Genomic DNA, 23145 nt, shown 5'->3' on the forward strand with positions numbered 1-23145 from the left:
TATCTCTTCAACTGTGGCTGACAACTATAGAATTGTGGTCTAACACCCACATTTTTTTCAGATGTAGATCCGTGAGGTAAAATCGTATAAACTGGGGAGTCCGGTATCTAATGTGTATTGATCTATGGGTCCTTGACATGAAAAAAGGTTGAGAACCGCTGGCTTAGAGGGAGCTGGTGCTGAGAAAGAGCTGAATCATTCTCTGAATAAATAAAAGTTAACATAAAAACTGTAATAAATAGCTCTTCATCAAAGATTTGCTGCAGAACCAGATTAGAGACTGGAAACGACAGAATGGTAACAGCACTACAGTGAGTTAGAACCTTTCCAACATCAAGGACGCATAAAAAATAGCCTTGTGCTAAAAATATCTCATCCAAAGACTATTTACGGAATGAAAGGAGAGAGGGATGCATAAAATTTCCATGTTTACCAGATAAATTAAAACCCTCTCAAACACTGCACTGAATTAGATGGCTATGTGAGTTGGCACAATGAATTTATCACTCTATAGTTTTTCTGGACAATTCAGCTACAAGCTACAGGGGTGTAAGGTAGTTTTAAAGTGGCTTAAAACATTTCATCATCTTACTGGTTGCTCATGATGCATTATTTGTTAGTATTTTTTTTATTTAGCTTCTGTGCATACTCTGAGTTAACAAATCTCTCCTATTGAATTCTGAGTATTCTTGGCTTTTAGATAATGACAGATGTTATTGGAGATATGTGTGTTGTTTTTATGCTGCACATACTCAGTTATTGAACCTGTCCCTTCAGCCATGCTAACAACATGCCTCTAGGGATGGCAATGTTGCTCTATCTGTCAGGTCACCATTATGGTCCAGACTTGCATATCTATTGGATTGCCAAGACATTTTATACAGACAGTCATTATCCCAACAGAATGAAGCCTACTGACTACTGACTGTGGTATTCTGACTTGACATGAAGTTGGCATTTGTGAAATAAAGTGAAAAATCTTGGTGATTACTAAATGGATTTTCATGACATTTGCTATAGATATTCCAGGTCCACAAAGGATAAATTCTAATAAGTTTGGTGATCTCCAAATGACATTTGCACTTATTCAATGAAAAATCTTACCATCAACTGGGCATCAAATTTATTTATTTATTTTTGATTTTTTTATTTTTTTTGGTCATCACGTGAATTTTTCTCTTGCACCACTGGAAGATTGACTTTTTGGTTGTTATTGAAATATCTCCACACCTACTGGATGGCTTGCAATGGATTTGGTACACACGTGTTTAGGATAAATTGTGGTCAAGTTGAACACACAATGCATCCAATACTTTGGTTTGTGAACAAAAAAGATAATTACACTTTTACTCGCCAAGTGTTTTCAGGCTTGCACATACATGGTGTGAGATCTTCAACCTAATTGCCAGAAAAAATGCTTGCATTGTACGTTTCTGTAAACAAAAGATATACTACATTTGTACATTATTTTGTACCAATCTGTTTTTAAAGTGTGGTTAGGTTTAGGCACAATAACCACTTGCTTATTGTTTGGAAAAGATTGTGTTTTGGCTTAAAACACCAAAGCAGGGATGGGTTGGTGAAAAACACCCATGTTCGGTAGCTGAAAGTTGCTGGAAAAAGTCACGATGTGCCACTAAAAACACCCATGTTTGGTATCACTGGTGGAAATGCTTGAAACATGGAGGGCCACCTAAAAACAATTGGTTTTGTTGTTTGTTGGTCTCGATCAGCACAGTGGTCTGCAGTGCTTAGCAGGTCGTCTAGCCAAGGTTACACACCATACACCATTCCTTCCACCTCCTGATGACAGCGTCAGGTTATATATTATGTCACTTTAAAAATGTTGATATGGTCCATATAAAATGTGCAAATAGCGCGTTGCAGAAATGTAAAATGCCAACATTTCTTTTAGTGACTCATCTCATGAGTGGGACCTGTAGGTCAAATAAAATACTCATGTCCCCCAGTCTTCCAATCTAGCACCACTAACTTAGACAAAGTCCATGAACATAAAAAGGGAGAAGTGATGCATTAAAAAGTAAATCTGTTTTCGAATTGTAGTAGCCTCCTGTACAAGTGGTAGCAGAAAATAGAGATATACATAAACAATGTATAAAAAAACTACACTTAACAAAAGTGATGCAGAATTGTTTATTCTCCCAGTGTACTCATTGTAGATTGTCTGGTTTATCAATCCAAGTTTGATATTTAAAAGTACAGAAGTACCCACAGTTGCCTGTTAAAGCTATATTTCCTGCACTACTCATTTCCCAGTGTGGGTTGTATGGTACAGTCATAAGACTGGCTCGCCAGTATATCAGCAGGATGTGATTTAGGGGTAGAAGTATGTGTTCATTAAATACCCAGGGGGCAAAATCTCAGCGAGCTCCTGTCCTAATTCATTCCAACATCAATGCCAGAGGCTGAACTGCTGCCTTGATTACACCAATTTACCCTCCCACCCACCCAAAAGGAAGACGTGTAATTACACTATTTACACTGGAGTGCTTTCCTCTCTGAAAGGTCTCCAAGTAAACACACACTTGCTTTGTTTTACTTCTGCGTTGGAGTCATTGTGATTAAAAAATACAGTAAATGTCAAACTGTTTGTCTCTGTGACTCTTAAAGAGAAACACACTAACACTTCTTATAGTCCATTCAGATGTGTAAGGACTGTAGCAAAGGCTCTAATATGGACAGAGTAATGTCTAATGGGGAGGCAGTGATCAGTGTAACTTAGGTATCATTTACACTGGTGACACGGAACAATATTAGCAATTTTAACTTGTTAAAAATGTTCTAACAAAATATCTTGCACTCAGAAATGTTGATGAACAAATGAGAATGCTTTTAGATTATCTGAACAATGATATGATATGATTGATATTGAGTTTGTTTTTATTTCTAAACCCAACCATGGATTTTTGCTGCCAAAGCCTGAGGAAATAACATAAAAACAAAGACATCTTTATTCTCACTGTGAGCTTATTGTTAAAAAAAAGACTGTATGCATGTAACGAGCATAAACTACATTTTCTGTGAAAACAGAAATGTACTTTGAAAAGACAGTGCATGTAACAGGCATTAATTAAGTCATCGTCCATGAATGTCAAAAACCAATGCAGGAGGGTACCTAGCAAGTCATATTTTTACATTTAGGACGCAGACAAAATAGCGGTATTTGACGAGTGAGGATAAGAATGGGTTGGAAAATTCAGAATAAATATTTGAAATCAATACACAATGTCTGAGAGCCTTACTGCATTATATTCCATTATATGTTTATATTTTGGAATGTTACTTGCCTGAATTTTGTGCACCATAAATTGATGCGAAAAAATTCACCAGAATGCAGGACACTCAAAATTTCCCCATAGCCCCATTTATTATGTGCCCCCCTGACCCAGTGTTGAAATGAAACCTAAACCTTTGGTAGTAGCTACTTGAGCTAAGTCATTACTTTTGCGACCTGCTGTAATTGTCTTCACTGACCCCTTATACAAATCCCGCCATTACATTGCCTAAAATCACATATATTGAAGACCTTTTATTTTCATCTGAGCCCTTTTGACCCCACCACTTATAACATAAAGTGACATCTGTGTTGTCACATCAGTATCATATTGTAGTATTAATGACAACATAGATGATTCAGATCAGTTTGTTTACATTGTAGACAACAATACAAAATATTTAAAAAGCCATTGTAAATTACTGTACTGGTAATTTAAAGTATTTCAATTTGTTAAACAGATATTATTGCTGTTTTAGTCAGGATCTTTTAACCTGTAAATGATTGCAAGTTCCCCCTCTCTTATGACTTAATAATTCAGAACATCTAAATATAGAAGAACTTGTCTTCAAAGGTTTTATATGGTGCGAGAGAGAGCTCAAAGACAAAAGCCTTCACCATTTTGACAACACATACATCACATTTAGAAAAAAAACACTGCAAAATAAAACAGCATCATTTTGAGAAGTGGACTTAGTTGCTTTCTATCTGTGATGTAAAAATGGGCTATCTCATTTCTTGTGTGAGCCTAGATTAGCATAAAGACAGAAAATACACCTGCCAACACCTCTAAAGCTGAAGTACCTGTGTTTCTGTGCAGTGTCCATGGATATAGATATGGTTTTCAGAAGGTCTCTCTACAGGTACGATGGTACAAAACCTTGCAACTTCACTTTGTCAAGACTGTAGGAAGTTGTGCACAAACACTACACTCAGCTGTTGTTCATCAAGAAATAGTTACAGCATGTCATTTCCCCTGAAGCCACAAATTGTTTTTATGTTGCTGGTGGGTGGGTTTAACAAATGAGATATGTGCTGTGTTTTTTTTTTTTTTAGAGATGCTTAGCTTTAAAGGTGTTGGTAGGCTTTTTTTTTTTTTCATTTCGTTTTTCAGTGATGTTGAAAAATGACTTTATTTCAATTTGAAAGCAGCTTTAATCGCTATTTTTATAATAAGAAATGACTGTAAAAAGAATGCCAGAGGCGTTTCTGGGAGAGATGAACCTACAGAGAGTTATCACCTGAATCTGCAGCTCCCATCAGCTTTACAGAGTTTTATAGTGGGTTTCAGCTCACCATTTATCTGCCTGCACATCAACTGTACTGCTGTGGTTCATTTTCACAGCTCTCATAGTGTAGTTTTCAGCCACCACAGGCAGCTGCTTTCAGTGACAAAGCTCTAAAAACCCACAGTACATTCTGCCCAGCACCAACAGCAGACAAATACAGTTAGCAACTAGCTAGTGAATATAGTGGAGCATTTGACCAAAAAGAGGGTGAATATTGAACTTACATTCACAGATGGACACAAACATGACTCCAAATGAATGATGATGTTACTGGAGGTGTAAATTAGCTGTTTGCTAACAAGGTAATAACTGTTGTTATATTGATGTTATGTTCACAACTTGTTTCTGCTCCCCCAAGTGGACAAAAAAAATCAGTGACTGCAAATTTAACATTCTGAATATGTGATTCCAATAGAGTGGTGCATGAGTGCTTAAACTGGGAAATGAGTCAGCATTTTAGCACTCCCGGTTCCCTTGTCTCAAAGTCAATGGGTTTTTGTCTGGTTAGATGTCTGAAATAAGGTATGTGGATAACACAAGCTTAAGAGACTTTCACATTTTGTTCTATGACATAAAATATGTCACTAAAACCCCTGTTGTAAAATTTCGGAGCTTATAGGTGTCTTTAAAAAAGGCGGTTGCTACAAGTGGCTTAATAGGAGAACATCATCATGCTGAACATGGTTTTACAGTGTTGATGTGGTGGTGACATTTAAGTCATGTGACTATAGTGTAGTCCCTTTATACAGTATCTCACAAAAATGAGTACACCCCTCCGATTTTTGCAAATATTTCATTTTACCTTTTCATGGGACAACACTATAGAAATGAAACTTTGATATAACTTAAAGTAGTCAGTGTACAGCTTGTATAGTAGCATAGATTTACCTTAAAAATTACTCAAAACACAGCCATCAACATGTAAACAGCTGGCAACATAAGTGAGTCCACCCCACAGTGAACATGTCTAAATTGTGCCTAAAGTGTCAATATTTTGTGTGCCAGTCATTATTATCTAGCACTGCCTTAACCCTTTTGGGCATGGAATTCACCAGAGCTCACAGGTTGCTTCAGGAATCCTCTCCCACTCCTCCATGATGACATCATGGAGCAGATGGATGTGAAGACACCTTGCGCTCCTCCACCTTCAGCTTGAGGATGGCCCACAGGTGCACAGGTGATTTTAGGGCTGGATACATACTTGGCCAGTCCATCACCTTCACCTTCAGCTTCCTCAGCAAGGCAGTTGTCATCTACTAGGTGTGTTTTGGGTCATTATCATGTTGGAAAACTGCATTGCGGCTCAGTTTCTGAAGAGGGGTGATCATACTCTGCTCTGAATTCATGTTTCCCTAAATGAACCGAGCTCCCCAGAGCCGGCAGCACTCATACAGCCCCAAACCATGATGCTGCCACCACTAGACTGTAAGCAAGGGACAGTTGTCTTGGTGCTCTTTCAGCATGTGTGGCACCTTGGTGAAGAGCACCAAGACAACTGTCCCTTGCCTACAGTCAAGTATAGTGGTGGCAGCAATCATAAATGTTCGTTTGTGCTCATTTGTTAAGATTATCTTGCTGAACAAATGTATCATATAAGTATCATGAACTTCTATTTGCCACAGAGCGTATTGTGTGCAATATTACAAAATCCAATGGAAAAACTCATAGGGTTTTTGACAAGGGAACCAGGGTGACGCAAACTTCTGGCTCGGCTCTCAGAAAACATCTTTCTGCAGCACTCTGTATTATTTGAGACATTGGCTAGATGTAGTCTTAGCCTTTGACCAGTAGTTTCTTCCACTCTTTCACAGCAGACATATTCACATGTTACAGTAGCAAAAGCCCAGGTGTAAATAAAAAAATGAATGATGGCTGAATAGCATTTAGCTGTTTTAATTTCAGGGTCCTGGTACTGTGCACGCTGGCTCACTGTTACACTGTCATGATCAGAGCCATCATTATATTCTTTTTCATTAACAAATGTGAGGAAGGCCTTTATCTTATGAAAGTTGTGAAGATGTTTCCTTCATTTCCATTTCCTTAAGTTGAGCTTTATCTAAAGATGTTAGAAGTAGGCTGTGCTTAGTTTTGAGGTATTCTTTCTATTTTATGCTACTTTAGATTTCTACTCAATTACATTCAGGGTAATATTGTGCTTTTTCTTGCAATGCATTCTCATTACAACTCATCAAATTCTGCAGCCTTATCAGTGGATGCAAGGTACCCCCTAGTATCAGTTTTGGACGTCCTGGGATTGTGTGTCAATTTAGGCTTGTTACATGCATTGTGTCTTTTCAAAATAAATTTATGTTTTCATAGGAAACATACAGTTTTCTGTTCATTAGATGCATACAGTCTTCAAAATAAACTTACAAAGTAGGTAAAATGCCTCCTATTTAGGTTCATTTCCTTAAGTTTAGGCAACAAAAGTCCATGTTAAGGTTTAGAAAAAATGCTTGGCTTAAAATAGATTGAGCATAGCGTTAGTTCAGGCAGGACACGATTTCAAGCTCAGCTCACATACCAGCTACATCAGCTGATCTCAAGCAGCCCAATCAACTGATGGATCAGCTGATGATTGATGGGAGTCAGCTGATAGATCACATTATTTGTTACTATGCAGTCAGTTGGCAAATCTCATTCAGGGTGTCCTATTTAAACTGCTTTGTCCTGCCTACTGTTGTTGCTTCCTCTGCAGGCCGCTTTGCAACCCACCTCCACTCCAGCTCCTCCTTGATGATGTTGTGTCTGACTTACCAGTGTCATTTCTGTTTGTCACTGATGCTGCTCTGTTCTGTTTCCGGGGGGTCTTGCTGCTGCTCTCCCTGCTTTAGGCTTTCTGTGTATGTGCATGGAATGGCAAGGAGTTGTGCTCTCTCTGCCTTAAGGCTTTCCACGCAGGCGCGTGGAAGGGCAGAGAGGTGTGCTCTCTCTGTCTTAGGCTTTCTGTTAGAGTCATGCTGCCATATATAATACTGCAAATGAAAATAAAGTTTTCTTTGACTAAAGAGGTCCTGGCTGAACTACAGTTGTACTAACGTCATGTAATGTCACATGACATGACGTGACGTACTCACTACCGTAGCATGCTACACATACAGTACAATCACACCATGGTATAGTGGCATGGATTTTAAGGCAGCAGATTCATTAATTCAGTGAACTTCACTCCCCAAATATAGGTTTTATGGTTGGCAATGCTACCCTACCTACCTACCTACCTACATTATGTAACAGCGTTTAATTGGGACTCGGCTTTTTATGGCACTTTCTTATTAAAATAACGGCGGACTCCGGGGTGAAAGTATGCCATTTGTTTGACCCATCCTTGTAAAGCAACTTTCTTGCTGTTTATACTATGGTAGTTGCCGGCGGCACCCTTTAGAATGCCACAAAAGGTGCCTTTGTGCGTCAGTATTGGTATCAAGATCACTGCAAAGTGGTGGTATTAGATGAGTTGGAAATGAAAACAGGCTGTTTTTCTCCACTGCATTTATTTGACAGCTAACATGCATTGTTACACATTATTACTGCATACAGACAGGCACACTATTGCATCCTTTTTATAAACTGTGGTTTTCTGATCTTTATACTCCACACTACTGCCTAAATCCTTTAGTTTTATATCTCTGTTGAGAGTGAAAGTCTTTATTTCACTCCTCAGTTGAGATGTGTGAAAGAATGAAACCTACTACTGTCTGTACGTAGTAAAACAAAACTGACCTTTGTTGGTAATTGTTAAATTAGTACACTGGTGAGATCTTGTCCAAAGAACTGCTTGTCACTGAGTTTGTTCAGAGGATAAAGTCTGAGAACAGAGACTCTTTAGTGTCATGAGCTCAAAATGCTGTGCATTTACAGTAGCCTGTTGTAGTAAAGTATTATGTACAATCTGTACATGTGTACTTGACATTCTGATTCATCCCCAGGGACACATACAAGAGGTTGATTTATAGAAACAGCATCACCATGGGTATATTTGAAAGGTTTCTTCCTAAATGAGATCACAGCTATTTGAGAAATAAGACACCTACTCTTTAATGATTCACAGTACAAAATGAGCAATTAAATGGTTTTATAACAAATCATTTACTAACCCAGACAAATGCATCTTTTAGGCTAAACCTTTGTCTACCAGGATTTTCACTGCGGTTAGATTTGTATATTCTTCAGCTAAGACGTTCTGCTTAAAAGTGTGGTATTGTTCCTTACACAATACATGTATGATTTGTGGAGAGAATATCACATGAGTCATCTACAGGTACCATGTGACTCTGTTAACTAAACCAACACCTCTGACTTGTGGTGTGATCTCACTGTCAGGCAAATGCAGCTTCTCCTGTTTCCTCTTTTTCTCTGTCTTTCCTTGCAGTGTGGCTGTAACTATATAACAGTGTGGCTGTAAGGAGGACAGACATATAGTGAACAGACACATATGAGAAGGCAGGTGATAAATTCAGATTATGCAAGACTACTGTGGAAAATGAATGAAGAACTCCATCTGCTGGCCAACTATTGAGAAACACTTTCATGCTTAAAAGATGCTATTTCTAATGTAAAAAAAAAATAGAAAATTTAAAGGGAGCATCCAAAGTGGACGTAAAAGAAAATGGACGAAAGTCCATTCTATGTAAACCTCGTGTCTCTAAAGAACAGTATTCCAGTTTAAGAATTTTTAATTTTTAAGAGCAATTTATCCTCTAAACATTTTTATAAAGTGCTTCTAAAGAAAAGTTACAAAATATCAGGTAAAGCACAAATTTCTATGACATTACAAAGTTTCCATAAGAGTATATGGCGAGCATACTTTAGCATTACCTTTAGGCAATAAGATAAAAAAGAAAAAAGAAAGATTAAGGAACCTGGTTTACAGTCTGTACATACAATGTCTGTCATTTAGACCCTTTCCACAGCAGACATTTCTACTTATCATGGCAGGAAAAACACAGTTGTAAAACATACACTTAACGATTGCTCTGTCCCATTAAACTTCCAGCATGTAGGATTTAGGGGGATACACTGGCAGAAATGGAATATAATATTCACAACTAAGTGTATAATCACCTGAAACTAGAATCATTGCAATCAACAGTGACCAATGGAACCATAGACTGTATTTAAAAATGGAGAAAAACGAAAAACATGCAAAATGTTTCTGTGATATTGTTATCTACTTTGAATTTGGACTAGGTGAGGCTTTATGACGTTAACCTTGGGTTTTCCAGCTAATATGTCCCAGTTCTAGTCATCTGCAGCATCTTTTTTCAAGAAAATATTCAGGGAAAGATTAAAAAAAACAACAACTTTTATTCAGTGTATTGAAACTGATAAAACTCAATGACAGAAGCACTTACAATGATTCTGACCGATGGGGAAAAACATTAAGTGCAACCTTTCAAATGAGGCAATGCATGTACATTTATAAACAATGGAAAAAGAACAGCTTTCGGTATGCTTGGGTATGCCTTGGATAGGCGCTGTAGGCGAATCTTACAGGACTATTAACATTAATAATTTTACCTGAGCTCTTCCTGAAAAAGATTAAAAGTAATATTTGACTCTATGTCTCATAAGAATGTTTATTTTTACATTGACAAGCATCAGTGTACTGCATACTTAGCATGTTTAATGTAATGTTAGAGTCTCCTGCCTGTCTGGAAGATAAGACGTCATCCTTGTTGAGTAACACACACACACACACACACACACACACACACAACACACACACACACAGACATGCACACTTTGTCTAACTGTTGTGAATGATGTGGGACAATCACAGTACAAGGTTGAAATGGTTGTTCTATACTATTAGTATCTGATATGTCTCTGTCCTTGCGCGCATAGTGCCAAAAGCAGATTTGTGTTTTAACTGAACTTACATATGGAACAATGGAGGCTCATTGGGTTTACTATTATTCATCAAAATGAGGTCTAAAAAGAGTACTTTTTTTTTTCACAATACTTCCTACAATGACAGGGCAAAATATCTGCTGTGAAAAAGGTTTATTTGTGTTCTGGAAAACTGTGTCTACGACAAATCAGTAGTATTGTGGAATTTCAGAGTAAACAAAAAAAAAAAAAAAAGTAAAGTAAAGCTTCTCATGAGACAATTAAAAAAAAACAGTTGACAGACTTTTTCTTTGCAAGAAAATGTGTAACTATGAAAAACCTTCTGCTGTTACACAGTTTAGGCTATATAGAGACTTATTTTGACAATGAGCCTCCAACATGTTCTCATCAACTCATCATATATTGCTGTTTGGTCAATGGACTTTCACATCTACTGTATATATGACGCACTCAGTATCCTCCTGTGTCTGTTGTTGATGTTCCAGTATGCCTTGTCAATTTACACTTGTTAAATCCATTGTGTCTTTTCAACACTTATGTTTTCACAGGAAATGTTCAGTTTCTGCTTTTTGCATGCATAAAATATTTTTCAGAATTAACTTACATCAGTAAAACACCTCTTATTTACGTCTATTTCTGTGTGCAACAAAAGCGTGTGGTTGTTTTAGACAAAACATCATGGTTTGGCTCAAAATTCACATGGGAAACAGACTTCCCAAGTGAAAGGCCAGGGTTTGTTGGACCCATCTACCACCACTCCTGCCTGCCCTACAGGGACTTTACAGCTCCTTATATTATATTATTATCGGCGGTGTTCCATACTACCATAAAATGTGCCTTTTTGTGTCAGTGATGCCAAAATCAATGACGAAATGGCAGTATTTGACTGGAATAAGAACAGGGTGGAACCTCTCCATTGTAAAGCAGCTTAATGTATGTATGGCAGTCTCTGATAATTTACTTGCCCATTTATTGAAATAATAACATATCACAAGTGGATTTACCTGTAAACATTGGTAATTGAGAAATATTGTATAAAGGCGTGTAAGATTTGTTCTCTTTTAGTTTTCTTTTCTGTCTTTTTTCTGTTATAGACAAAGCCAGGGAAGTACCAGAAGTAAAGACAGTAAGACAGCTGTGGTGGCATCTGCCTACAATACATGCATGTTTGAATGCAAGCTGTCAGCGTACAGTTTTCTACTCTAAACTTTACTATCTATGTAAGGCTACTTTTGACAACACTGGGAAGAACCTGTGCAGTTCTTAGCTGCTCCAACAGCTGTGGCACATTTTAAATAACATCAGCTAAGCTAACATAGCTAAGAATAGTGAACTAACGTTACTGTCTAGGGGCTTTGGTGGTCCCACAAGAATTGATTTAGTCAATCAACTAACTTTGGTTATTGTGAAATATAAGATTAGTTACTCTAACTAGGACAATGACCACAAAGTAAGCATTACTTAACTTTAATCAATTTTAAATACTCATCTGTGTATATTAACTATGGCAACCATTTATGTGAGCCACTGTGAACAACCATGAATGCATTCAGCTTAAAGTCAGCAGGTAACACAGTCACGCATTAAAGGGATAGTTCAGATTTTTTGAAGTGCAGTTGTATGGGGTATTAATCCATATTCAATGTATTACCTACAGTAGATGTCAGTCGGCACACCCCAGTTTGGAAAAGCAGACTAGAGTCTGACATGGAAGCTAAACAATGTTCTGCTGTGGAGGGGTCAGCAAAACAACTGTAGCCACCTAAAAAAGAATCTTAGCAGTTTTAGTGTATGCCTTATTGAGAGTATTTTTACTGCTTTACCTTTCTGTCAGACAACCTGCTCCAACAAGGAAGTTCCAAGATTCAGTTCCACATTTATGCTCACATGAAAGCTAGAAGACTCCACTGACTAAAACAGTGATTTTGGTTTGCTGAACTCAGGAGGTTCTGGGTACCATTGCTTTGATCGTTAGTTTGTGTTATTATGTGATTTTGGTGAATCCAAACCAACTCTTTTAAATCCTACGGTCACCCATGATGACACAAATAAAAAAAGAAAAGGAAAAAAACCCTGCACTGTTTGAGGCAGTGGTAGACCAGCAGTTCCTGTGTTCAGCAATGTAAATGTGAATTTTTTCTCAATGGAGTCTGGCTTTGAAGAAAGCAATGTAACGGCTTCAGTTCCTTGTCAGAAATCACTGTCTGATAAAAAGGTAAAGCAGAGAAAATACTTTTAATATAGTGTGCACTTAATTTGATATTGATTTTTTTAGGTGGGACTTTTTCTAAGGTGGCTTAAGTATGTTTTGTTGCTGACCCCTCCACAGCAGTACATTACATTGCTTCGGTGTCAGACTCCTGCCTGCTACTCCAAACTGCAATCTACTATAAGTAATACATTGACTATGGATAAGTACCTCATATAACCGAACAACAGCAGCTCTGGCAGACAGAGCAGCAGGGTCTACATGTCTACATTTTATGCCAAAGCTTGTTGTCGATTAACTGAGATCATTTAGAAAACTGACAACCTTTGCTACTTTGCAGCAGACACTGTGACTTGCCATCACAGTTGGCAGAACAAACAAAACAGTCACCGGATTCGTGGCTAGCTTTGGCCTGTTAGGACTGATATTGTGATAATGTATTGAACATGGTAATGATCTCAAAGGGAGAAAAAATGCCTGGTTTCAAACTTCTTGGGTCTTCAGGATTGAAAGCAGAAGAGGACAACAGGTGGATAATCATTCAAATATAATCCAAAACTCAGTATAAAGGATTAATAGAAAACAAAGGAGTAGAAAACAATACATTTAAAGTCATAGTAGAAAAAGTAACACACAGCATTTGTTAGCAGATAAGAGTTTGCTCTGTTGTCATGGATCTATTAATGTTCAAATTTACTTTTATTATTTTCTGGGCACTTTGCGTCAGAGTTGAGTTTAAAATTCCTTCTTTACATCACCGCAGACCCTGTGGTGATATTGTTCTGCTGACGTCTGTTTCCAAGATCAAAAATAAACCTTTCATCTTTATCGATCTATTTTTTAACTGTGCAGTGATCCAACATACAAGTGCCTGACTCTGGTAGTAATCTGCAAACATCACTAGATGGCAGTGCTGATTCAAAGTTCACATGCTTGCCAGGTCCCTCAAATTTCTTCCTTCTTTTTTTTTCATCTCTTTGTATGACTTAATGGTTTTGTCCTCTGCTTTGCACGTAAGGAATTAAAATATTCAACTTATTTTTATCAGCTCCAGTGCAGATCTGCTCTCATTCATTGCTCCTCTTGCCTGAAGGACAGAAAAAGAGGAGGGAAAATCAGATATAATACATTATCTGAAAGAAAAAAAAATGATATAAAGCGATGTTAAAATCATTCATAAATAATTGTTACTTCAATTTTGTCACTGGTATGATGGATGTTAAAGATCAGTGCTTGTAAAATTCAACTGAGCTGAATTTTTCAACACATCCAGTGATTGTTAATTGAATGACCTTTTGTAATGACCCTGATGTCTCAGTTTTAATATACAAAGCAAAAGGAGATGTTGCCAAGTGTGGGTGTCTTTTGTGTAACCTGATTGAAAAATGATGAATACATTTCAGAATACTTCATTATTGGATAACAATGTTAATTGGGATTGTAAGCAGGTGTGACCTTCTTGACAAAGATCTACTAGGCATCTTCTTTTTGTAGCTTGAAAACAGTAAGACAGCTCTGCATATTAACCACATTTAATTAAAAGAAATATCTACAATTATTTGGAAAATGTCTTTAATTCAGTTTAGCTTTCTGTTGACATGTGTGTAGTATTCTGTATGTGCACAGTATCCACCATAGTGTTTTTATTTCGGTGTGTGTACTGGTGTATCTATGCATGTGCATCTATGCAGGTCCATGTATATGTCACTGGGTATACACTTTGTTTTGTACAGTAATAGCAGCAATATTAGTAGCAGATGTAGACCTTTTACATATCAACCATACATAGCAGAGCTCTGTATGGTTATTTGTATGGCTTTCTATGACAGGATGAAACTAAGCCATTGTTAATGTTAGCTGCACCTGTACTTTACTTGCTATATGTCAAAATTTCTGCTGTGACTGTTGTGTAGTTGTGGTGATACCCAGGAGCACAGCAAGGCTCTGAGGGCATGCTCTGCCTTGGAGATTTTGTTCTTATTTACAGCAACTATATGCACTACGTTTCAAGCCATTTAAACCACATAGACAAATTTTTATCTTTTTTAGAGGGACAGGGGAGATAGCAGGTCAACAGTATGTGAAACACAGAAGTGGTAGACATCATTTGAATGCAGGGAACCTGAAGGTTAATTTGAAATACAGCTTAGCATGGCGTATAAAGATTTTCTAGTCATAAATATGTGATAGACACTAAGTTTTATTCAAAATTTTAAAGTCTAGAGTGTATAGGGAGAACATTATGATGGAAGTATATGATGACCATTCTCATGCTCTATTATGTCTCATAAGTTGTTGTAGCAATTTTTTGGGCTGATACCATTTGCTACACAGTTTTGGTGCTAAATTTATGTATGCTTGACCTCTCAAGAACTCATGGTCAAAAATCCCTCCAAAATACCACAGTAAGACAGTAAGTGTTTTTTTTTTTTTTTGTTTTTTTTTTCTTCAAAAAATTTACATTTGGAGATTTCTGCAAAAATTGCATTTGATTCGATGGCAAACACTTCTGTTCTTGAAACTGTTTAGAAACCCCTTATTGTCAGTCTACCTAAGAAGCAACCTATCTTCTAAATGCCTGACATCTATAGTTTGTAGTTGTAAAGTTTTACAAGGCTGTGATTATCCTAGAAGCCACTATAGGTCATTTTATACAGTGATGTCCGTATCAAGAAATGGTCTTACTGAAAAAAATTGGGCTCACTGAATCCACAAGACTCTCAGCTTTCCAGTCAGACCCAATTTATGCATTTCTAAGACTGTTTGGAGACCCCAGTAGGCAGTAAAAATAAAAACATTAGGCAAAAATAAAACATTTATACTGAATGTAAAAACTGCATGTTTTTCCCCAAAACTGTATGGGGTTAGCATTAAGTGGGCATGTCTGTACAGGGGAGACTTGTGGGTACTTACAGAACCCATTTTCATTTGGAAATCTTGAGGTGATAGGTCAAGAGACCCCTGTGATTTGCCATGCTGTTTTTCCCTTGCCAAAATTTAGCATAATAAAAACATAACAAATGTTGAGGATAACTTATTTTCACTCCCGCCTCTTAAAAAGAGGCAAACATTGCCTGATGTCCCTGTTTTTAAGTCACATAATATAGCTAGGGTAGGAATCTGGCTTAAACAGCATTACTAACCCTAAAAACACCTACCTGTATTTTGCCCCAGCAGCATGTTTAGTGCACAATGATAGCGTTGTTTATTGAGATCTTGTGTCAAGTGAACATAATTTTTTTATTTCATTTTGACAATCCAGGGCATTTGTAGACTTTACCATAAAATTTTGTGTCATGGACAGATTTGGATTTACAGTGTATGCTGGAGTAGAGTGCACAGACTGAATGTTTAATTGATAAATCTGCTATATTTAAATCCATGCCATAATAATCCAGGCTGCTGTAATGGCCAAGGATCCCCAACAATGCAAGTAAATGTGGTCTTCAATACTCTGAATTAAATGCTAAGCCAACAGAAGAATGTTTACTCAATTCTATTAGTTTTCTTTTGGGAATAGCATAGTAGGATAAACAACATGGGCCTATATTATTATATGAATGACAAAAAGTTGAAGAATTTTTAAAACCTAAAAGATACAGGGCTTTTGGGAAAAAAATTCAGGGCTGGAGCCCCACAAGACACCCCCTTTTTCTGCCTCTGGTAATACCAATAGTGATATAGTTGTGGTAGTACTTGCAGATGTATGTTTATAATCAATCAGACACAACATTAAAATCATGTTAATTGTTAGTGCGCAACATTCTTCACAAAAACCATCAGTGTGAATTGAAACAGATGTTGCTGTAAGTATGACTTAAAAACAGTAAGACAAAAAAAGTGTTACAGAAAAAAGAAAATATATTCAAGTGAAATACCACAATAATAAAACTTGGAATTAGTCACAGGCCTCTGTGTAATTCAACAGCTTTCATTCCTGTACCGCAGCAATGCATGGTGGAATAGAACTGATTCACTGAGTCACAAACCTGTGGCTGGAGGCTAGTGCCAGAGCAAGCTGAAGAAAAAAAAACTCAGACTGATTATTCCTGAAATAGACTGGTAACCATTATCATTTTGATTGGCAGTTCTGCTGGCCTCTTCATATTCCTCCATAGACACTTAAAGAATAGAAACTTCCATTAAGTTGATGCAAAGCAAGGACTTAGCAAGCACAGAGTAATTCATAAAAGGAAGCTGAAATCGCTCTAATATATTAATGCAGTTTTATCAGGGTCATCGAGAGCATCTTGTTGACACACAGTTTGTGCTCTCAATTCACATTTAATGTCAGGAAAATATACCACAAAAACATTTCATTTTTTGTGTGTTTTTTTTTCAGTTGAGTAATAGACAGGTAAACACCTAAAGGACAAGCCATGAGGTAATATGGTCATTATAATATTAACAACACCTGAACCTCTGCTACCACAGCAGGATGAGGCCATTCTTGGATATTTAGATATGCAGGTATTTGGTTCCAAAATGACAGTTTACCTTCAGGCTCTGTTTTCCTAACTCAGAACATGTCAGCTGTGGGGAAAACACACACGTCGACGCTAATTCAAAACTACAGCGTGTAAGGTGAGGTGAGGCTGCCCATCGGCCCTGCTCTACCCCAAACTGTCCTTTTAAAATAGGGGAAAAGGGAAATGAACAGATGTACTGTATCTTTGAAATCTTCAGTGGGATTATGATATGCAAGATTAACAACAAACTATCTGTGTTTACTCTTCTCCCCTGCAGCTACGCCACTAAGACTGATCCATAATAATAATCCCCAGCTGGAGAACAAACAACATCTGGGCGTGGAGAGAAGGGAGAGGGTGAAGTCTCAGCAGGGTTGGCGGCAGATGGTGACACTGCAGCAGCACTTCTCCAGGTAGCACCTTCACCACACCAACAACCAGCTGCACACACTGAAATACAGTGACATACTCTAATAGAGCCTTATTTTTAAAGGCAAATACCAATGCCAATATTTAAGAGCTTAAAAGAGAATTCAATGATTTTACATATCAAAGTCTGTTTGAGGTTTTGGGGAGTACTACTGTATATGTTGAAAAAGGTTGTATAAAGCCTCTTGTGGCTCCAGAAAGAGCAGCACAAAGTTTGATGAATTTTGTGGAGCTAGAAAAAGGTGTGCTTACCCCGCCCACTGTCACTCCAAACTCGTCAAATACCACTGCTTTGTCACAGATTTCAGCATCAAATACAGACACACAGAGACACGTTTGGTCAGATATGCATTTGGTGGCAGCTATTTCTGACACCGCTGGCAATAATTGAACTCGTCAAATAGCGCTGCTTTGTCAGTGGATGTCAGCGTCACACACCGATGCATCAAGACACTCTTCGTGGCGGTATAATACGCAGTAGGCCGTGGCCATTTCTTTTAAGATTATTTTTGTGGGCTTTTTACCCTTAATGACAAGGCAGAGAGTGAAATGGGGAGACAGAGAGAGAGAGTGGGGACTGACATGCAGCAAAGGGCAGAGAGCCGGATTAGAGCCTACGCTACCGACGCCCCAGGTGGTGGCCATTTTTGATGTCATCAGCAACTACCCTAGTGTAAGGAGCGAGAAAGTTCACAGAGGGTGGGTGGGTTTGGAGATGGATGGATCTGAATGACTGTAGTGAGCAGAAACTGTATATTTCCAGTGAAAACAGAAATGTATTTTGAAAAGACACAATATATTTAGCAAGCATCAACTGAGACACCATCTGTGAATGTCCTAACCAAAGCAGGAGGCTACCTAGTGCATTGTTTTTTGATGTTTCGGTCCACTGACAAAGCAACAGTATGTAACCAGCATGAGAAGGGGTTGGCTTACCAGACTTCTGTAGCCAGCTCATCATCTCTGATTAAGGCTAGAGGCTCAAAGCTACCTTTGCTGCTACTAGCATAACACACCCAAATTTCCAACTAAACTGACAGCGGTTAAACTGCATTGCTGTAGGCACCAGCTTTTGGCAAGTAAGAAGAAAACACAGAATAAAAGATATGACGTCTCTGGTTCCTCTGTATTGATTTTTGATCCTTTTTTTAAACAATTCATCATGATTCCAACAATGTTATAGGAGTGGGAGAGAGTCTCCCTGTCTTTTCCTGGCTCTGGGCAACAGTGGTAGCAAAAAAAGAATTATCCAGGATTTAGCTTCAGAAATTTCAGCCTTGATAGTTTATCTTTTGAATGAAAGCTGGTAGCCTTGCCTTTGACACCATTGATTTGTGCCCTTGGTAACCCCATATATGACATGTAATCATGCAATGATAAATTTACTAAGCTGCAATAAATTTATTTATTTATTTATTTATGGCTCTTTGTGGGCAAACTGCGCATGCTGAAAACACAGCACTGACAAAGGCTATTATCACCTTAGAAAGTTAGTATGGCATACCTGTTAGTCTGCAGTTGCCTATTACACATCCAGCACACATGGAGCAACATTAACATTTATGCCAACTTGTATGTCTGGCACTTGATAAATGTAAGTCAAATATTCATTCTTCTTTTAACTTTGTTTTTGGTCTCTACCACCTCCTGAAGGAAATTATCTGTCTCTTAAGATGGTAATGCTCACATCATCACACACATCATCGTGATACGAGCTACCTAAAATTACTTTGAGAGAAAAATAATTGACATCGTCTTTTTTAGTTTGGCCCATATCCTATCTGCTAACACAGAGGGGTTAGGGTTTATGACCTCTCATGCAGACAGCCACCAGGGGGTGATCAGGATGTTTTTGCTTCACTTTCTTGGAGCTGTCATGTAAGTAATTTCCCTTGCAGACCTTTACGATCTGGTAATGTAGTGTAGGAGCTGATTTCGAAGTTGTAAAATGTTCACGTAAGATGTTTTCATAGTTCATTACATATTTAATGAAATTTGTGAGACACTGTTGCCCTCAATACACTCAAGCCGTCACCTGTGCAGCACTACAGCTTGCCAGTTAGGGTGACGTGAGGTTTTTCTGTGAGGTGTAATGTTTCACAAAGTTCCCCCTGTATCACAGTCTTGGTAGATTAAAAGCCAGTGGCCACAAGTCAATGACAAGCCATCCAAGCGAGCAACAAACATAATGCATAGCATACATCCATCAAAGGCCAAACACCAAATGTGATGAACTGCTGGGCTTCTGTGGCGACATCCAACATTTTCATTAACTTGAGAGCCCACTTCACGTAGAGATTGTCTTTGAAAGAAGAAATCTGCTCAGTTTTATTGGAGGACTCGACACTTAAACTTGATATGAAGTGTCAACCTACTGCAGTGAGAGACTACCACTGTGCCCCCACTTATTGATCTCTCCTCCCAGCATGCCATAAAGGGAAATAATAACCAAGCATTATGTCCAGCCAACTGTTAGGCTGCTGACGGCCCCTCATGATCCAAGTTCGATCCTATCTGCATATGCTCAGCGAGGTGTGAGATTGGGCCCCGATGATTTGTGACTGTAAGTTAATTCACCCTTGCCATGCAGAAGATATCTGCACCGCTGCATGATATTTAGGGATATTAGAAATTAGGTTTGTTTTTATCTCCGTGCTAGTTAGCACAGGGTGATGTGTCAGTCAGTCATAGAACTGTATTTAAAAAAAAACCCAACTAAAAACATAACTATACTTTCATAGAATTTTCAGAAAGTGGTTAAAGTTTTCGCTAAATTATTTTGTTTCATTCACCGCGTCATATTTTAAGGTCCATTTAATCTTGTTATGTGCAGTGTCGCATCCAAAGCAGCCTTTATAACCAAACCATGACTGTCAGAGCTCTGATGAAATTTGCTGGTAATAAGCCTTCAAACATTGGCCTCTAAGGACTCTTAAGTGGTACTGGTGAAGCTCTGGATGATACTTTTTGTCTCATATACTATTTATTCATGAAGTTTATCACTAAAAACTTGACATTGACATTATATTTTTGATACTCTCTGCATGGAAAAGATCTGGGTAGTTTCAATTTCATACTACATAAGTCAGTTACTACTTTTTAGACTCACAACAAACACCAAATCATCTCATCATCTCAAGTCATTTTGTTGGCGTAAGATGCTACTTCTGTCTTAATTCCTTTTTTTTTATTTTTTATTTCACAACAAATGAGTTTATGTAAGTGTAAAAACACAGTTCTTTTATCTGTGTGATTACTGTGATTGCTGAAGCATAATAAGAGGGGCAGAAAAAAAACATAGATAAAAAAGTTTTTAAGTAGTTCCATTAAAGAAGCTTTAAACAACTTTGTATATTTGTATATATTACAGCCCAGTTGCCAGAAGAAAATTTTGACATTGTACATTTCTGCTACCCACAAATACATTACATATGCATGTTTCATACGAATCACATTAACGTGGCTTAAGTAACATAGTATATGAGCTGACTTTGTCCTCAAGAGGTGGATGCAATGGTGGATGGTGTGATGCCTGCCAAGCTGCAGACCACTGCAGAGCACTGTTCAAGACCAACAAAAGACAAATACAGCTCAGGGAGTCATTGCCGTGTGTCCAGCAGCTTGTTAGGCACCACACATGGGTGTTTTGCAAGCGGCAGTTCTCCCCCCTTGCTCCTCCACAGTGCCAACCTCTCACTCAAATATGGTTACTTCTGGCTCCAAAAACCAAGATAGTGTTGGCTAAAATGCCGAACTTGAGGCTTAAAAAACAAGTGGGTGATGTCAAATTGGCTACCCCTATTATTTTTACAGTCAATGGTGTTTTGTAGTGACCTGTTGTTGTTTTTCCTGCTGAGATAGTGCCAAAAGAAGTGGCTGTTTTTTGTTTTTTTTTTTGTACCAAGATGCTGCTTTTCCAGCCAAGACTTTGCACCCAAAACTGGATATTGTAAGCTAAAACATGATCTTTTCCTAATCATAACCAAGTTGGTTGTTTGCCTTAACCTAACCACACATTCACCACATTGTTGTTGAAATTTTAAGTTGTAATGTTTTAGCTGCATAATCACATGCAAATGTAATGTATCAGTGGTTTGCAGAAACATACCAACGTTTATTCTGGTGAATGGGTTGTATTTAAAGCACATTGCCTTTATGCACATTAAACTCTGATACCTAAATTACAGTCCAGAAGTTATTTGTGGGCAGTATCAAATAAACTTCACAATGGAATACTGTATTATCCAAATAAATGAAAAACTTACATAAACATAACGTCCATCACTAGAAGAGTAAAGATGTGTGTTGACAAGCGAATCACTTTTTCTGCCTTTTGTATAATTTCTCTTTACAATTAAGCCTTGAAATACTGAAGGCACTTTCAAAAGACAAGGTAAAATAAAATGTAAACCATACTTGGTGTTTCATTTTTACCTCTTTACTTCTGATTTAATCAAGGTTATTATTTTTTCCTTTCATAAAATTAAAAAAAAAAAATCACTGAAAGCAAGGAAGATCCTGGGTAGATGGTGATTGGAAAAATGTTAAACAAAATTTAAATGATACTAGACTAAACTAAAAAGAAATCAGGTTTGAATTGAAATCAAACACTATTACTCAGTTTGTTTACAAGATTTTATTCATTGCTGATCGATGTGTAGAAAATGGATAGAAGGATGGAATACTAGACAACAAGCAACACAATCAGTGCAGGGCAGTTGAGTCATTTATCACTGAAATATATGACAATTCTTTCTTCACTTGAAAGTAAATGTAATAAATAAAGATATATGACTGCAATTAAGGACTTACTTTCAATATGTAGTAGCATTACAAATGGATTTTACATGGGCTGTTGAAACAAAACTCCTTTGTTTCACATCCACACATTGATAAAGTGGCTGCAGTGGGATCCAGACAGCCAGTGTAACCAAATGATCCTGCTGTTGACGGTGATTAAATGTAGAATTCATGTCTGTAAGGATTCAATATTCAAATCCACCTAAATGGGTCAGAGTGCTGTAAACAAACAGAGATGAAAACCTTTTGAGAAGAATAGCAGTGGGGTGCTTCCCCGTACTGTTCTTGGTTCTGGTTCAGTTTTCATTGAAGTGGGGAAAGGGGTCACTTTACTACAGTAGCTAAGGGGGAAACTAGGCCATTCATTCATACATTATTGTGCATGATGAGCTGAGGGTTTTGCTTGTGGCAAAATGTCACAGAGCAGCAGAAACCCCTTGGGTTAGAAGGAAGAGGTCATTTCCATTTAAGACAAATATCTATGTCATACACATACTGAAAAAAAACATGCATGGGTGCACATTTGTGTCTACAGCCCAGTCGCCTGAAAAAAATGTTGGCACTGTATGGTTCTGCAAGCCAGGCATACGTTACATTTGTAGGTTCCATGAGTAAAGTATCATATCATGTTTCAAAAGTGATGGGTGGCGTGGCACTGAGGTGAGACACCTGCCAAGCTGTAGACCACTGTTCAAGATTAATGAACAACAAACCCACTTGTTTTTTAGTGACTTAAAGCTACATCTTCCAGCAGACACACATTAATGTACAAATGTAACATATCCGTGGTTTGCAGGAACC

The 23145-nt window shown here is 37.8% G+C and overlaps 2 protein-coding genes across 3 annotated transcripts in view; one reads left to right on the forward strand and one right to left on the reverse strand.

Annotated features, from left to right (window-relative positions):
• LOC125899270 (nck-associated protein 5-like) overlaps nucleotides 1–23145 on the forward strand; it is a 122955-nt gene that overhangs the window by 6823 nt on the left and 92987 nt on the right. For both annotated transcript variants that reach the window (XM_049593429.1, XM_049593427.1), the window contains exon 2: nucleotides 17393–17528. In XM_049593429.1, the coding sequence (XP_049449386.1) occupies nucleotides 17500–17528 (29 nt within the window). In that variant the 5' untranslated portion in view covers nucleotides 17393–17499. The remainder of the gene's footprint in view (nucleotides 1–17392; nucleotides 17529–23145) is intronic.
• gpr39 (G protein-coupled receptor 39) overlaps nucleotides 13703–23145 on the reverse strand; it is a 200400-nt gene continuing 190957 nt past the window's right edge. The window contains exon 2 of the mRNA XM_049593454.1: nucleotides 13703–13733. Coding sequence (XP_049449411.1) covers nucleotides 13714–13733 — 20 coding nt within the window. The 3' untranslated portion in view covers nucleotides 13703–13713. The remainder of the gene's footprint in view (nucleotides 13734–23145) is intronic.

Source organism: Epinephelus fuscoguttatus, linkage group LG13 (assembly GCF_011397635.1).
Source record: "Epinephelus fuscoguttatus linkage group LG13, E.fuscoguttatus.final_Chr_v1".
Taxonomy (NCBI): domain Eukaryota; kingdom Metazoa; phylum Chordata; class Actinopteri; order Perciformes; family Serranidae; genus Epinephelus; species Epinephelus fuscoguttatus.